General features: G+C 32.8%; 3 protein-coding genes across 4 annotated transcripts; 2 read left to right on the top strand and 1 right to left on the bottom strand.

Annotated features, from left to right (window-relative positions):
• Window positions 1-1,336: 1,336 nt before the first annotated feature.
• On the bottom strand, window positions 1,337-5,182 carry LOC123212293 (elongation factor G-1, chloroplastic). The gene is made up of 4 exons (XM_044631383.1): window positions 4,854-5,182; window positions 2,720-4,134; window positions 1,834-2,346; window positions 1,337-1,690 (listed from the first exon to the last, which is right to left on the bottom strand). The coding sequence occupies exons 1-4, from the start codon at window positions 5,092-5,094 to the stop codon at window positions 1,526-1,528; spliced, it is 2,334 nt and encodes a 777-aa protein (XP_044487318.1). The 5' UTR covers window positions 5,095-5,182; the 3' UTR covers window positions 1,337-1,525.
• A 2,386-nt stretch (window positions 5,183-7,568) lies between these two features.
• LOC123210581 (pectinesterase inhibitor 10) lies at window positions 7,569-8,686 on the top strand. Its single transcript, XM_044629026.1, has one exon. It carries the CDS (start codon window positions 7,832-7,834, stop codon window positions 8,435-8,437), a length of 606 nt encoding a protein of 201 aa, XP_044484961.1. The 5' UTR covers window positions 7,569-7,831; the 3' UTR covers window positions 8,438-8,686.
• Window positions 8,687-14,048: 5,362 nt separating this feature from the next.
• Window positions 14,049-18,205, top strand: LOC123210546 (F-box/LRR-repeat protein 17). Of its 2 annotated transcripts, none has more exons than XM_044628969.1 (10): window positions 14,049-14,756; window positions 15,155-15,256; window positions 15,936-16,080; window positions 16,159-16,343; window positions 16,526-16,630; window positions 16,722-16,819; window positions 16,933-17,153; window positions 17,235-17,301; window positions 17,398-17,579; window positions 17,836-18,205. In XM_044628969.1, the coding sequence occupies exons 1-10, from the start codon at window positions 14,167-14,169 to the stop codon at window positions 17,902-17,904; spliced, it is 1,764 nt and encodes a 587-aa protein (XP_044484904.1). In that variant the 5' UTR covers window positions 14,049-14,166; the 3' UTR covers window positions 17,905-18,205. The 2 variants fall into 2 exon arrangements, with proteins under 2 accessions (XP_044484904.1, XP_044484905.1); XM_044628970.1 differs by having other exon boundaries at window positions 14,051-14,756; window positions 17,839-18,205.
• The last annotated feature ends 165 nt before the right edge of the window (window positions 18,206-18,370 follow it).

The raw sequence follows: 18,370 nt of genomic DNA on the forward strand, positions 1-18,370 counted from the left end.
TAATGCAAGTATTAGGTGATTAAACAACATGAAAACTATCACACAAATGGGGAGACATGCGCGCATTGATGTGTCCTTGGCAGATGCAATGCAAGACTGAAGTTGATTATTTAAAGCAAATGAAATCTACTCTCTTTCCCCGTCAGAGTGGCCAAGGTGGGAGGTTTTCGAACGGGAGAACATGGATTTGAAATCTGTGGGTGACATTACCAAAATTAAACTTTTAATTTTTCCTATATAATTATTGTGGGTCTACCATGGGAGGGTTTGTCACTAGGTTTAATCCTAAAAAGAATTAAATAAAAGTTCTTCATTGGAAAAAAAAAAAAAAAAAAAGAAAAAAGAACTATTCCATGTAATAAGAAGCTGGCAGGGCTTGTTTTATGCAAGCCGGTGAGGCCAAAATTTGTAAACCAACCAACAAAAAACGCACAAGGCTGAATTCCACCAATTGTGATCATTATCTTATATCCACCAATTTTGAATGTAATGTTAAAGTTACACAAATTAAGTTTATTTAGTGATAACCTAGTATAAAACATAGGTATTTGTTGACCACAAGTTCATTATTCTAATATGTTAAAGGATTTCATATATAATTGTCAAGGTAATTTCGCAGGGGTACTTGGTGTTTTGAAGCACGCCTAATTAATTAGTTTAAACACAAAAGCATCCTAATAAAGAATTTGGAAAAGGGATTAATTAGTTTTGAGGCGTGCCCAAAACTTGCTCCTGCGGCTTCATTAGCGAGGGAGGCAGTGCATCTCGATGGACAGTTGGGTGTGGATCTGAGGAATGGTTGCACTGACAAAGCTAAAAAAGCTTATCGAAAATGGTGTCAAGGTAATAGAATTTAGCTTTGCTATTTAATATCCGTGAAGTGTTTCTCTCACTTTATTTTGTAGCTTTTAAGTGTGCTCTCGCTTACATACGATGAGGTTTATCTTCTCCTCTTTGACAGTTATGAGTAAAAAGGCAATTAAGGGAAAGGTGGCAGTCTTGAAGGAGCAGCTCCAGGCCACTGAGCTGAAACTTGAGGCTACAGAGCAGGGCCTCAATGATGAAGCCAAGACTTTGCGACCTGCGCTTGCTTCTAGTAGGGAGCATGCATGAAGGACAGATATTGACTTTGCAAGGTTGTCGTGCCAACTGATTGAAACGAGATGACTCGTCAGGTCTAAAAGGAAGCAGCTTATCGAGCAGGCGGAGCAGGTAAACCAGTTGGGAGTTTCGCTCATAGAGACTCTTAGAGAAAATGCTAAGCTAAGAGAAAGTTGGATGAAGCAAAGGTTGAAGTTGAGGATAGAGCCAGACATCCGAAATTGATATGAGGAAATTAACTACACAACCCAACACATTCCCTATAGACTTTACTAATCAACATCCACATTTTTGGGATTTGAGTACATTTGTTGATTCATTCTTCCAAAAAATAAATGCTTATTTGGACCTATCAAGTTGATGTCATTGGTACAAAAAGAAACTTGATTCCTTGGACTTAATCAAGTTTATGTAAAAAATAAAATCAAGCAACAACCTCCTCTTTTGCTGCAAGTTGGTTCTGGATGTGTTGAGGTACAACATCGAATTTGGCTAATTGCATTGTGTAAGATGCGCGACCTTTTGTCATTCCCCGGAGTGTACTTACATATTGAAACATCTCTGCCAGTGGAACCAGAGCATCGACAACCTGCAATAATCCCATGCACTGTAAATTAAGAAAGGCATGGAGATACATTCAACCCTTCTATTCCCTCTTTCCTACCGAAGATCAAAATTTTATTTTTAAAAGCAGACACCATGGCAGAAAGTTGAGCAACAATTTTGACATACCTTTAGACCTCCTGGTTTGTCACCAAAACTATTGATCTGACCTCTTCTAGAGTTGAGATCACCGATGACATCTCCCAAGTGCTCTTCTGGTGTGACAACTTCAACTTCCATTATAGGTTCCAGCATCTTGGGTCCAGCTTTTCTCATCCCCTCTCTGAAAGCTCCCCTCGCTGCAAGTTGGAATGCCAAGACACTTGAATCAACATCATGGTAAGAACCATCTACAAGTACAGCACGCACATCAACTACAGGGAAGCCTGCAAGGACACCATTATTCATGCATTCCTCTAATCCTTTCATCACCCCAGGGACATATTCTTTTGGAACTGCACCTCCCTTGATTTCACTTTTAAACTCATATCCACTACCCGCCTCCATGGGCTCAAACCTGACAGTTATATCAGCAAACTGCCCTTGTCCTCCTGATTGCTTCTTGTGCACATACTTCACTTCTGAGACTTTAGAAATGCTTTCACGATAGTTCACTTGGGGTGCACCAACATTAGCTTCTACCTATTTTTAACAAGGAGCACAAGTTAAGACAAGCAACCATATAAGAAAATAAAATATTATTTTTTGCAAACTTCTGACAATAAAGCTTGGAAACAGTAGGGCTACCAACCCAACACAGAAAGTTTCAATGAGTTCAACAAAAATTGTCTTTCCCAGCTCCCTTCCTCTCATGGTAGTACATCCCCAAGATAATGTGCACATTATTCTCACAAATAATATGCAAAAACTTACCAGCATTTGTGTTACATGTGCATAAAAGCACAAGTAAACCTCTCTGTTAATATCCTTGATAGATTTTGATATGATAAGAAAGTTCTAAACAGTGTAGAATGTAATACAATATAATTAGATGCATAAAGTGGCTGATACATACCTTGAATTCTCTCTTTAGCCGATCAACAATAATCTCCAAATGCAATTCTCCCATTCCTTCAATCACTGTCTGATTTATTTCTTCATCTCGTGAGAAGTGGAATGAAGGGTCTTCTTGAGCAAGCTTGATCAAACCATTAGCCATTTTATCAACATCAGCTTTAGTCTTGGGTTCAATTGCAACCTTAATCACAGGATCAGGGAAGTCCATTCGCTCAAGCACAATGGGGTTGTCCATATCACATAGTGTTTCACCTGTAATGGTGTCTTTAAGACCTGCAAGAGCGACAATATCACCTGCTAAAGCCACCTTAACATCCTCTCTACTGTTGGCATGCATTTCTAGAAGTCTACCAATTCTTTCTTTCTTTCCTTTATTTGCATTCAGCACATAAGATCCTGCTGTGAGCTTCCCTGCATAAACTCTGACAAATGTAAGAGATCCTACAAATGGATCACTCATAATCTTGAAAGCTAGTCCAGCAAATGGTTCATCATCACTAGCTACCCTTTCAATTGTCGCTTCAGGGTTCTCTGGATCAGTTCCCTTCATTGCTGGCAAGTCAAGTGGTGAGGGCAGATAATCCACCACAGCATCAAGTAAAGGTTGAACACCTTTATTCTTGAAAGCTGAGCCACATAGAACTGGCACAAAACTGCCAGAAATAGTGCCTTTCCGAATTAATTTCTTAATGCTTTCTTCATCTGGCTCAACTCCTTCTAGATAGTTCTCCATAGCTTCATCATCTAATTCAACTATAGTTTCTATCATCTGAGATCTGTAGTCTTGAGCCAACTCCTGAAGATCAGATGGAATATCCTTATAAACAAACTTTGCACCCAATTCCTCTCCTGACCATATTACAGCTTTCATCTTCACAAGATCAATAACTCCCTTAAAATTGTCTTCTGCCCCAATTGGTAATTGGATCACAAGAGGTTTAGCACCCAAGTTTGTTATAATCATGTCTCTTGTTCTGAGAAAGTTTGCTCCCATACGATCCATCTTATTGACAAAGCAGATTCTGGGCACTCCATACTTGTCAGCTTGCCTCCACACAGTTTCAGATTGTGGTTCCACACCAGCAACACTGTCAAACAAACATATGGCACCATCCAAAACTCTGAGAGCTCTCTCCACCTCAAGTGTGAAGTCAACATGGCCAGGAGTATCAATGATATTAATCCTGTGCTTGTTCCAAAATGTAGTTGTTGCAGCCGAGGTGATTGTAATCCCCCTTTCCTGTTCTTGTTCCATCCAGTCCATTGTAGCCGTTCCCTCGTGTACCTCACCAATCTTATAGTTCCTTCCTGTGTAGTATAGAACTCGTTCCGTTGTAGTAGTCTTCCCTGCATCTATGTGAGCCATAATACCAATGTTGCGATAATCTTTCAAAGGTACCACACGCTTTGACTCTAGAAAAAAGATGATAATTAAAATTAACATCAGCTATCTTTGCCAAAATCCAGTAATACACACAAGTACCAATAGAATACATACACATTGACACATACTGCAAATTGTAAGAATTCCCAATTTGCTAAACTACGAAGCCTAAATTTTCAATGCCATCAAAACATCTGGTGATTTCCACAATATTACAAGGGCAAATATGATCAATATCCAAGCAAGAATGCCTATTACTTAATCTAAATATATTAAGCGGCTTTTGAAACCCAATAAAAAAAAAAAAAAGAGCAACATTTATAGTTTACACTCAAGTTTCATTTGATACAATTTCATGAATAAATTTTAAGCGAATTATGAGAAAGGGAGACAACTAGAATCAAGGAAGCCATAATTTATCCATAATTTTAATCAGATAAAACTGATTATTTCTTATTTAATATTTCTCTATAATTAACACAAAACAACCATTACAAAAACTCAGGAGAAATCAGATAATTGTATGCAACCTGATTATTCAAACATATCTCTTAAATGTAATTACAGTTTATGCTTAATAAAAAAAACCAACAATAAAATAAAAAAACGAAATTTACTTAAGCAAACTCAGTTAAAAAAAATTAAAATTTCAACAATTTAGATAAAGAGTACACCATAATTACTAAAAAGAAAGGAAAATTCAGTTTATAAAAGAAATTAATGAAACAAGAGTAAAGGATATAAATACCCTCAGATGCCATAGCAAAAACTGATAAGTTTCTTCTGTTTGTGTGGCGTGAATTGAAGAGCTTGGAAGAAGAAGAAGTGGAAGTGAAGACACGAAAGCTTCCTAAAAAATGTGAAGGTCGTAAAGGGAGACCGAGAAAGCGAGTTGGAGGAGAGAAAGGAACATTCCTTCTATGAGAAGCAGTGATTTTGAAATAGGATATTGAAGAAGAACAAGAAGCTGTTACACTCCCAGCAGCCATTTTTCTTTTCCTCTTTTTCTCCCTTCGACTCTTGGCTCGGATAAAGAGAAGAAGAGGTTGTGGTTACAACTTGTAGTTCTCTAAATGGGTGTTGGCTACCAAGATAATACGAACGAGCATTTCCATTTGGTACAGTAAAATCCTAAGTCATACTTCTAATTTTTTTAAACTTATTTATGAAATAATTTTTATTAAAAATTTTAGTTAAAATTATAAATAAAATCGTTATTTAATAAAAAATTAAACTTTTATCACACTTTCCTCTCTCAATTTTAAAATCTCATAATCTCTTTTCAATTTTTTTTTTAAAGTTTAAAAAATAACAATTTCTTCCTTAGATTTTTTGTTCTCTTTCCTCTGATAATAATCTATCATCTCCAACCATTAGTCATCTTCCCTCTTACCTTATCTTTCCCTCTTGGCCTCTCTCCCTTTCGTCTCAAACTACCGATCGATAAAAATCATCTAAACAAAACGATCTCTTCATTTGGATTTTTAAATGAGCATTGATTAGTGGTCAGAGAGAAAAAGTAAAGAGTCCTAGAAGGAGATATAAGATGGGAGAGAAGACGATTGACTATCGAAGATGACAAATCGTTGCTAAAAAAAAGAGAAAAAAAAATCTTAGAGGAAAATTGTCATTTTTTAAACTTTAAGTTAAAGGTAAATTACGAGTTTTTAAAACTGAAGAGAAAAATTTTAATATTTTAATAAATAATAATTTTATTGCTAACTCTAATTAAAATTTTTAATAAAAACTATATTATAAATAAATATTTAGATTTTTTAAAGTGACTTGCAACTTCCCTTTACCTTGGGTGGGAACAAGTCTTTTGGCCATTTAGTTTTATAATAAATTAATGTTTTTATCAAACAATTTCTTTTATTATTATTATTATTATTACAATTAGAAATACCCAATCCAAATCCAATATTATTAATTTTATATATAATAAAATTATACATATATATTTTAAATATATAAATAAATATATTATATATTTAAAATAATTACATATAATATTATTCTTTTATATATTATTAAGAGAAGCAAAATAAATTAATTTTAGTATTTCTTCTTTTATTTTCATAAATAATTTCCAAGAACCCTAAATCAATATACATATTTTAAATATATAAATAGATATACACTTAATATATATTATATATAATTGGATGATTTTAAATTAAGTATAGAGTAATATTCAATTATATGATAACATACATAAGTGTATATCTCTTTATATATTTAAAATATATATGTATAATATTATTTATTCTAAATTTATATTATATTCCAATTTGAAGTTAGGCATTTTTTTTTTATTGGACTGATAATAAATATAAAAATTAGGATATATGCTAAAAAGTATTGTTATATATATAAATAATGTGTATAAATAATAATATAATATGATTTGATAATTTTAAATTACAGTTAAAATAACAGTCAATTATATAACGATATATTATTATTTGTATAATAAATTATGTATGTTATTTATATATATAAGTTTATTGTTAGAGAAAAATTATTATTTTTAAAACTTTTTATGGGAAAGTATTACTTAAAAAATAGACATAAAATAGTTCATAGGGAAAATTATATAATTAAATAATTTTAAATTAAAAATAAAATAATATTAAATTATATAATAATAAATTTTTTTTCATACTTAAATTATATAATAAAAATATATTCGTATATATTATTGTCCTATCTTGTCATGACTGCAAAATTTGGATGAAATAAAAGTTCGTGAGCCAGAAATTGAACATGGGGGAGGAAAAGTTGCCACATAGCTCAGAATTAATACAACCGCATGTAGTAAAGAGTGTGGTGGGATTGGGTTTTGATAATGAAATTGATTGGATAGATGCGTAAGACTGAGACTGAGACTGGGACCCCATCTCTATTCTCATTTTCAAGTCCAGAAGATTGCATTTGGGCTGTCTCTATGGACGCCAGGAGCCCCATTTATTAATTTGGTATTAGCGACTGTTTTCTTTTTTTGCTAACCCGAACAATAAAATATTAAATATCTATTTAAAATATATTTATAATATGTATTATTAAATTATTTTAAATTAAAAATAAAATAATATATAATTATATGATAACATATTATATATATTTAAAAAGAAATACAAATATCATTATTCTATAATAATAATAAATAAATAAATAACTTTTCTTCTCCATTCATATTTTTATAGAAGATTTTATATTTACAATAATCAAAATTAAAAGAAAATTTAAATTGAGTTTCTTTCTTGATATCTATTCGGGGATGAGAGTACATCTAGGGACTTGGTCTGATTCAACATTGAAAAGAAAAGCCTTTTGTTGGCTCAAGTAGATTCTGCCAAAGCAATCTGTATGCCATTTGATAATGAAGCCCTAAATTTGTTTGAAGGGGGCAGCTTTGGGAATAACTCTGTTTTCCTCGAATAATTATTTTTTTGTTTGTTTTTTGAAAAAAAACAAATCTGAAAACCTTGGAGATCATTCAAATCTTATCCCATAATTTACTTTCATCATCATCTGGGGAAGGCTTTCTAAGTTCTAACCTTCTGGAATTCAATCATCCTTATAATCAGGCTTTTCCCCCTCCTTACAGTGGGACACACACTCATAATTGAGCTAGACAATGACCCTTTAACTTCTATGTATGCTGTTGGTCCTCTCTGATTTCATCAAACTCTTGTTTCTCTGTAACATCCTTTGATACAGAAAATGGCAAGTTCATTTTTGAGCCCTGCAGTACTAGCTTTATGCTTTCTCCTTCATTTCTGGGCAAGCACAGCAATTCTTCCCAGTAAAGCAAACACAGAGTACATAAAAACTTCATGTGAAACAACAATATATCCCAAATTATGCTACCGCTCCCTCTCAATCTATGCAAACAAAATCAAAACCAGCCCTGAAAAATTAGCAACCACTGCCCTCAACGTAACCCTCAAAGCCACCAAATCAACATCCAGGATGGTGATCAAGATGTCTAAAATTCCAGGGCTGATTCCTAAAGAGACAGCGGCAGCAATGGCAGACTGCAGAGAGCTGATAAATGATTCGGTGGATGAGCTCAAACAGAGTATAGAGGAAATGGGTGAGATTAAAAACTCAAATTTTGAGGTGATAATGAGTGATATTCAAACATGGGTAAGTGCAGCGTTAACGGATGAGGATACTTGCATGGATGGACTTAAAGGTAAGCCTTTGAAGACATATGCGGAGACCTTGCTTCGCAGACACGTTATTAAAATTTCTCATTTGACGAGCAATGCCTTGGCTCTGGTAAATAATTACGCCTCTGCAATTGCAAACCCTGCATCGCCATAGTCATTTGTCAACCAAGCTGTTTCTTTCTCGTAAGTGAAGTCTCAGCATGAATAGTAAGATTTACTCTTATTATTTGCAGATAAATATGCATTTGTTTCTACCATCTTTGTGTTAAAATAGTAAAAGTATGCTTATGTGATTGTAACTGTCTCTATAAAAACTTGTTTTATTTTGGGTTTGATATGAATCGAATTGAGCTTAAATGTTTTTTGATTTGAATAAAAAATAGTTCAGTTCGAATCCATCTAATTAATATTATAGTTCAGTTCAAGTTTGATTTGAATTTATAGTTTAAATCCGTAACTTCAATACATAGTTTAGATTCATAGTTTAAATTTATAACTTATTGACAAAATGACATCATTTAATAATTATTTAACATAATTTGAATCAAATCACATATCAAATTTGAATTGAATCAAATCATTTACTTATATCGTAAATCAACCTAAATCAAACTCTCTTTCCTTTGAATTTGATTCAATTTTAAAATAAATTAAATCTCTTAACTCAAACTGAATTTAAATTTGAATTAAATGAATATAAACTACACTAAATCGAACTAAATTATATAAACTAAACTGAATCGTGTTTTAAAACCGAGATACCTTGGTTCCACTCGGACACTAGTTTTATAGGCCTTCAAAACTGTGGTATGTGGGATTCACTAAAGCATATACTTGTCGAAAAAAATAATTAATAGGAAGTTGCGAGGTCTAATTAATTTAATTTTAGAATTTGATGCTAAATTTGACCCTCCAAATTTCCTTCAAGTGTACAGTACTGATAGTTTTAACATTTTGATATGTTGCCGTCATCAGGGAGCAAAAAGATGAGGATGTTTTGTCCTTTTCTGGATTATAACTATTACTAATATTTTTACATGTTTTTATTTATTTTAATATAAAAAATTGGAAGTTGATTAATTTTAACAATTCTAATTTTTTATTTACTGAAATTAATATAAAAAATGCTTTATACGTCACATGAGCTTTGAACCATTGTCATGTGTGATGGTCTTTGATATGTTATTGCGGGACAAACTTTATAACATGAGGGTCATAATAAATAAATCTAAAGGCTTTTATCTGGAATAGGTTGGCAAAATTATCTCTATTATTTCCTACATAATTGATAACGAATTATGTTAATATAATAATAAAAAATCAATTTAATTTTTGGATCTTTATTATTAATTCAAGATAAATACATTATTAGTGATAAATATTGTTGGGAAATTATCTCCCATTTGGTCTAGTCCCAAATCTGGCCGCCTGTGTGATAGCCAATCAACAACCATTTGATCGCCTCCTTTGGCCTTTGCGTTGGCTAGACTTGGCTGTCGCAAGGTCTCCACAGCTAGATCTGCCCTGTCTGGACCCCAAATGGGCTACAATGGCGGCAAAATTTGTGTTTTTTAATTTTTAGATTTAATTAGATTTGGATTATTATTAGATCCTGACATTGGTGAATAATTTTTTTAGAGGTTGGACTGATAAGATTTTTTAGAAATATTTAACGATGAATTGATGAGATTTTGACAAATTGTATGTAATGAATTTGATTATAGAATTTGGATGTTAGATTTTATTGATTATGTATGGATGATGAATTTGATATTAATGTTTTGCTTTAGGCCAAAGGAGTATTTCTCACCCAAACTATGTTGTTATCTCAAGTTTTTTTTTGTTAATTTTGAAATTTTCATTTACTTATTCATAAACGGTTAAAATTAATAGTTTCAGGAGTAAAATTATCATTTTCCCTGTAATATTAAAATTTAATCTAGTTTTCGTCCAAAACCTTAAATACTAACCATTTTCTTCTAGACCAAGTTTTAAAAAATCACATCTCCCCCCCGTGGTTTAGTTTTTAATCTCTAGCTCCAAATCTAATCCCATCGTCGGGGACAAAGCTTCCCCGACGCATCATCATGCTCCAGTGGTCTCTCTCCCCTCCTTTGAAATGTCGGCCAACACAGATCTGGCCTAGAAAGACAAAGAGCTTCGTCTCTTGATGAAGTTTTTCATCTTTTCAGGTCAGATCTATGTTGGTCGACATTCTAGAGGAGGGAAGAGAGACTGTCGAAGTATGGTGATGCATCAAGAAAGCTTCGTTGTCGATGATAGGCTCGAATTTGACTTCAAATATTGAAAACTAAACCCTATAAAGAGAATGTTATTTTTTGAAACTTACTTTAGGGGGAAAATAGTTAGTTTTTAAGGGTTAGAAGGAAAAATAGATAAAATTTTAAAGAATTAAAGTTTCATTAATTTTAACTGTTTATAAGTGGGTAAATAAGATTTTTAAAATTAACGGAGGAAAACTTGAGATAACAGTATACTTTGACAGGGAATAAGTCCTTTGGCCTTTGCTTTATAAAATAAAGATTTTGATCAAAATTTGTTGGGGAATTCATGTGACTAGGGTTATTAATAGAATTGAGTTGATGGCAAAAAAATCATTTCCTCATTTAAGAGTTTTTTAATGACAAATTTCAATAGAACGAATAAGGGTGAGTAAAACTATGTGAATTTATTTTGGTTCATAAATATATACATATTTATATATGTCTTTACATGATTAAATAATTTTAAATTAATAATAAAATAACATCCAATTATGAGATAACACATATAAGTATGTATATAATTATATACCTAAAATAAATATACATAATATTATTTATACTAAGGGATTGATTCTCATATTATAATTTAACTTTTTTTTTATATGCTTTAAATAATTTTTTTTGAAGATTAAACAAATATTTAGAAAATTGGACAAGTTAGGACAAAAATAAATTTATGATCCCTTCTATTATGAAAATCATTTTAGACAATAATGTCATAAAATCAATTTAGAAATTCAATTGAGTTTTAAGGTAATAATTTCATGAAATTAATTTGAAATTTTAATTTCTGTTTTAGATAATAATTTAGGAAATTCAATTCTTTTCAGGTAATAATTTCATGAATTTTATTCAAAAATTCAATTATTTTTAAGTAATAATTATAGTCTAATACAACAATCTAGAAAAGTAAATATCATATTAAAATTATAAAAAAATAAATATATTTTAAAAATATATGAGATAAATATAATAATTTCTAAAATAAGATTAAAAAAATGTCGATTTGCTTTTCAGCCAATTTGGAAAAATGACATTTACAGCCCCACCTACATTTCAAATTATAATCTTTGGACAAAATGATACAAATAACTTTTGCCCATTGAAATTCACTATTAACTTTAACAGGCGGGTGATAAATTGGTACTTTTGAATTCAAAAAGTGAGAATATATTTTTTTATCAAATATTGGGTGGAAAATAGGCATTTATCCTATTCTTAAGTATATTTGTTAACAAAAAAAACCCTAAAGGGGCGTTTAGTTGACGTCTTTTAAAATTACTTTAGTAATTTATCTTTTATTCTCTTATTTGGTTTATCAGTAATAAAAGATTACAGTAATCTTCTATTATCAATGCTGACGTGGTAGGTAATATAGGTGGTAATCTGATTATCACCTTCACCTTAGGTATTTAAAGATTACTGAGGTAATCTTGAGTTTATTATAATTATATTATAATTTTTTAAGATAAAAATAAATTTATTTTTAATTAATATGACAAATAATATAAAAAATATTTAAAAATAATTATATTTAAATACATTTAAGTAAAATAATTTATTAGTAATCTTTTATTACCTTTAACCAAACACAATAATTATTTATACATAACAAATTTTATCAAATATAGTAATCATTTATACCCAGTAATCTTCTAAGTAATCTATCTTCAAGGTAATCTTTCTATTTTGGTGATAAAACATTACCCAAACCAAACGCCTCCTAAACCTTTGCATTGAGTAAGTGGGTAATTAATTAAAATAAGCAAAATTTTAAGCGTTTATACGTTTTTAGGTCACTCTATAAAAGTTTTATCAAAATAAGCAAACCGTATTTTTTTTTACCCTTTTTACCCTTATATTGAAAAACCAAGTAAAAATATTTTTTCTGAGAATGTGTGTCGGTTTATGGTGGTTACGATGGTAGCTAGAGATTTTACAGTGAAAACCTAAATATATCGAATTATGTATATGGATGTTTTTGAATGTTTTGAACACTTAAAATGATGTAGTTTTGATGTTAATGGATGTCTGGAAGTGTAGCCGTTGAGAGACAAAAGCGCAAAAAGTGAACAGTGTCGCGCAAACTGCGCAAATTTACAGTGCCGCGCAAACACTGGTCACACAGCTCAAATATTGTTCACATTGCGCAAATACTGTTCACATCACACAAACCGCTTGCAAAATCGCACAAAAATACTGTTCACAGACTATGATATCTACTTTTGCGTGATGTGAACAGTATTTTACGCGATGTAAACAGTGTTTACGCGGTGTGCGCAGTTTACGCGGCACTGTAAATTTGCGCAGTTTGTGTGACACTGTAAATTTGGACGTCTTTGTGTCTCAACGGCTGCACTTCCAGACATCCATTAACATCAAAACTACATCATTTTAAGCGTTTGAAACATTCAAAAACATCCATATACATAATTCGACATATTTAGGGTTTCAGTGTAAAATCCCTTGCCGCCATCGTAACCACCATAAACCGATGCACATTCTCAGAAAAAATATTTTTACTTGATTTTTCAACATAAGGATAAAAAGGGTAAAAAAAATGCGGTTTACTTATTTTGATAAAACTTTTCTAGGATGGCCTAAAAATATATAAACACTTAAAATTTTACTTATTTTAATTAATTTCCCGAGTAAGTGAAAGCATTTATATATAAACTCAACCTGGTCAAATGTTTAAGATTATTCATACAGTTCATAAAATTATTAAGATGTTGAGTTTCAAAAATTAATTAATAAAAATTAAAAAAAGAAGTCCTAAGGCCCTCTAAAACAAAGGAGATATGAGAGGAAAATTTCATATTATATAAAGATAAAATTAGAATTTCTTGTTGACTTAATACCCATTTTAGTTAATTTCAATTTCTTTCTCCCAATAATTAAAATTTCGCAATTTTAAAATCAACAATCATTTTTAATATTACTTCAATTGTTTTTTTTTATTTTAGTATTTATTCCTCTAATTAATATAGACTCCTCTAATTAATATAGAGGAGGTTTTTAATTATTAAAAATTAACAAAATAAAATTGATTAATAATTGATAAACAATATAGAGCAAAAATTTAAAAAAAAAGGTAATAAAGAATTAAATATATAAAGTTAAAAAAATATTTATAAGCTGTACATTTCTAATTAATCGAAGGTGTTTTGAATTTTATGGGTTGTTCGAAACCAATTCGAATAAATAAAAACAATGAACGAATCCCTAAGTCATAAATGCAGAATTATTAAATTAATTTAAAACCAAATATTAATGAAATTAATTTTTCACTTCGACATGTAAAAGCAATAACCTAGCGGACAAAACAGAGTCCCGGACAGCCCGTCTCAGCCGTCAGGATATAAGAAAATTTTGAAAGGAAAAAGCAATCACGTGTACCACCCGCCAAACCGAGGCTAAAACAGTAATTTAACGTCACATTCGACGCTCCACTCTTTTTACTTGAAAATCAACGCGCGAAAACTTATCGAACTCCCGCGCCTCCGTCACCAACTCCCCTCCTTTTATTTTGACGCCTCTCTCACTTGAATCACTCCCTCTCTCTCTCTAAGCAATCTCTCTCAGCTTTAGCTCAACAATGCACCGTCACCAGCCTCATATTTCTTCTTCATCCGCCGACTTCTCTGCCTTCGACTTCAACGCCCGTCCCTCTAAGCGACGCGGCAGTTACAACTGCGGCCGCTGCGGTCTCCCCAAGAAAGGCCACAACTGCAACGTCGGCACCACTCCGATATCCTCATCCACTGCTTCCGTTATTACTACGCCTGCGCCTTCCGATTCCTCCGCCGGAATATCTGCTCCCACTTCACTGTCCGCCAATCGTCCGCAGCGTCAGCAGCACTACTCACACCTCCGTCGAGCTCTCTCCTTTGATAATATTGATCTTAGTTGTGATTCTCCGGAGTTGGTGAACGAGGAAACAGTGGATCCGGTTGTGTCCGGCGGGTTGCCGGCGTCGTGTTTGTGGGAGGTGCTACGTAGGTTGCCTCCGGTGGGGTTGTTGGCGGCCGCCAAGGTGTGTAAAGGTTGGAGAGAAACATCGAGGAGGCTATGGAGGGCGGCGGAGGAGCTCCGACTTAGAGTGCCGGCGAGAGCTCAGGTCGGATTTGTAGGATCGGTGTTGCAGAAGTGTCCTGGCCTTGTTAGACTCTCACTTAGAATGGAAAGGTTGGGGTTCTGGGCCAGTACGCTTTCAAATTACCAGATCTGTTAAATTAGGCGATGAAATGAGTTAAAATTTTTGTGATCTCAAAATAATTTGAAGAGAAAATGCATGGGACTGTTTGATCTATGAACTTCGGTACAGGATCCAGTGTGGTACTGTTTGGCTTATGGTTCATCTTAAATCGATGCCTTGGATTATCTTAAAGATCAATCCTAAAACAACTTGATTTAAAATTGGTAATTTTTATGAATTGTGAAATAATTAACAATAAACCTATAAGACCATAGCAATCAAAAATGGTTTTAAAGTACTATTGGAGAGTAGTGTGAGGACTGACTGTAGATCTGATTTTATTACTATTATTATTTTTTGAAGTTTAATTCTTGATTGGGTGTTGCAGTGATGTAGATGCAACAATGTTAGCGTGCATCGCGTTTTCTTGCCCTAATCTGGAGTGCATGGAAATCTCCACATCTGCTAGTGCTGTCAATCGGATCACTGGGTATAATTTCTAATCTTTTTTTTTTTTATATTTAAATTTGTTGTTTGAACTTGGTAAATAGTATTTCTAAGAGATGTTAAGCTTTTGGCGTCTGTTAATGTTGGGTTCCTAGATCTTAGAAATAGTCAAATAGATTTCAAGTTTAGTGTTTGGCTGAAAGTGGTCTGCATATCTATCAGTGACATTTAGATTACGCGTAGGTGTAACAGTTCTCAAAATGAGGGATCGCTTAGTTGGTATTTAGAATTAATGGGCTTTTAACTATCTATCTTTTGTCAGAGGTATGTATTAAGTGGGTAAGATTTTAAGTAATTTTCACACATCAAAATGATATCAGATGTTTTTCTTCTTGATCTTTGATTCTGTACAATTGTTTACGAAATTCTTTGCTGTAATGCATTATGCGATTTCAGATTTTCAAAGTATCAGGCAATGGCTCCTTAAATGATTCTTTCACATAACAAGTTGTTAAGCCTCTGAAATAGTTTGGTACCTACGACTAGAACCTTTTAAATTTTGGGTTCTTTTCTTATACCTGCAAATAATGTATTGACCATTTTGTGTTTTTATAATGCTTGCTTTTCCTTTGCTTGGTCCAAGAAATGTCTGTTCTGATACAATTTGAAAGGTGTGTAATTGATCAAATATGTTTGGTAAAACTTTTTTTAATCATATGTAGAGATGAATTGGGTCGTTTTGTTGCTGATAAACGATGTCTTACAAGTCTTAAGATGGAAGGATGTTCTAATTTAGGAGGGTTTGTCCTCTGCTCCTCGAGTCTTTCTACACTTTGGCTTTCAGATCTCAACTCCCTTTCTAAGATGGTAACTATTCTTTTTATTCTCTCTTAAATAGCAACTTAGATGAATTCTTATTAACCATATGAATCTGTCTTTATGTAGGTCTTTAACTGTCCCAACCTAAAGGAGATATCTTTGGAATTTTCTTACCAAGAGAATGATAGTACTGATCTTACTGCCATGGCTGATGGGTTGGTTAGGAATTGTTCAAGGTTACAAAACATACACATTGCATCAACTCGACTTTCCCATGCTGTTGTGCTTGCCATCACAGCTGCAAGCTTAAGGTTTGTCAGTCATCTGTTAATTGTTGTTGTCGGTCATGTGCACATTCACTTGAAGAAAAACATGAAAAATTATAAGTGGTCTCACCTTTGTTACTTTTTCAGTTAACTAGTGGTTTTGTGTATACACTTGTATAACTATTTGAATAAAGGATATTTATTGATGAAAGAGTCCTATTATTCAGGGGTTTGCGAATGCTTTCACTTGTACTTGGATCTGACATTACGGATGCATCTGTTGCTGCCATTGCTTCAACCTATTCAAAGTTGGAATTACTTGATCTTAGCGGGTATTTATGGTTATTGAGTCTTTCAAATAATAGTTGTGTCAATAAGTTAATCTTTCGGGTTGTATAATTAATATCACCACTTTAACTGCAGGTCTAGTATCAGTGATAGTGGCATTGGAATGATCTGCAATGTGTTTCCCAACACTCTGTCAAGACTCCTCCTTGCTCTTTGTCCTAACATCACTTCAAGTAATCTCTAACTCCTGGCTCTAAATAATGGCGTCGATGAATTCTATAACATCTCCAGTGTATTCTTTTTCGTTTTAACTTGTCCTAACAGATTTGCTGCCTGGACCTCTCAGGTGGCATTCAGTTTGCTACAGCACAACTACCTCTTCTTGAACTCATGGACTGTGGAATGTCCATATGTGATCCCAATTCCGAAAACTCAAACTGTGATGAGGCCAGTGATTTTGAGTTACAGAGTGCCTTCAATAACAAACCACATATTATGTACCAGAAGCTGATTATTAAACATTGCCACTTAAAAAAATTAAGCTTATGGGGTTGCTCTGGATTAGATGTAAGATATATACAAAATTCAATTAGTGTATACCAACATATTTTTCCTCTTATGTTTCTTAATTTGTATATTTAATTGCAGGCCCTTTTTTTAAACTGTCCGGAACTCAATGATCTGAATTTGAATTCCTGTAGAAACTTACGTCCAGGTATATTACTCAAAGTTGCTCTCTTTCTCTTGAACTTGTCTATCAATTTTAACAATGTTGTAAGACTAAATTTTTCTAACTTGTCAACATATTCAGATACTTTGCTACTTCAATGCCCCAAGTTAGAAAGTGTGCATGCCTCAGGGTGTCAAGAGTTAATGATTGGGACCATTCAGAGCCAGGTCAATTGTGACTCTGCTGCTGTGGAGAATCAGTATGCATTTAAACGTTCAGCTGATGGCTCAAAGAGAGTTTGGTTGCCACATTCTTATAGCCAGGTAAAATAAATAATTCTCAATGCAACCTGTAATTGGATGTAGGGAAGATAATACCTTGTGTTACAGAATGAATTCTAAGTTTTGATCCACAGTCACCATATTTATTACAAGTCATTATTTATCAGCATTGAGTGTTTCTCAAACATATTCTATTATAACATAGAAATTATACAAATTATGTGAAGTAATCCTCTTTATAATTAAAGAAATTGGGTTCTTTGCATTAGTATCTTATGTTAAACTATTTTGTTGGCAGCAGCCATCTGACAATGATATGAAGCGGCGGAGGGTTGGAAGACGGCAATGTAACATCCTTGTAAACTGATCAAAATTTTTTTAGGACACCATTCTTTCTGTACACGGTGCAACTTCTTGTTAGTTTTGATGTTAATTTATAGAGGCAATTAACCCTGGATGGATGGGTGGAAGGAAATGGTTGTAATTGTTTGAATTGGTGGCTAGTGGGGGCAGCTACCTTGTAGAAATGCATTTTCTCAAAGCACGAGTGAGGCTTAGTTTAGAAGTACAAGCCATATTGTAAGAAACTGACCGCGGCTTTGGTCTCGAGACTTATATTGGTTGCCCAATCCTTAAAAATAAGAAGAGCTTATAATTTTATAACATCATCAGCTATTCTTTCTTTGATTCATGCATGGTTGGTAAAACATCTTGTTATTATCTGTATATGACAAGTGTGATGGTGTTTGATACCCCATTTCATCATCTTTACATCGCGTTGTTGATTTATCATGTAGCAAAAGAATACGAAATTAAAAAACATTCAATTTTGA

Source organism: Mangifera indica, chromosome 3, assembly GCF_011075055.1.
Source record: "Mangifera indica cultivar Alphonso chromosome 3, CATAS_Mindica_2.1, whole genome shotgun sequence".
NCBI classification, from domain to species: Eukaryota; Viridiplantae; Streptophyta; class Magnoliopsida; order Sapindales; family Anacardiaceae; genus Mangifera; species Mangifera indica.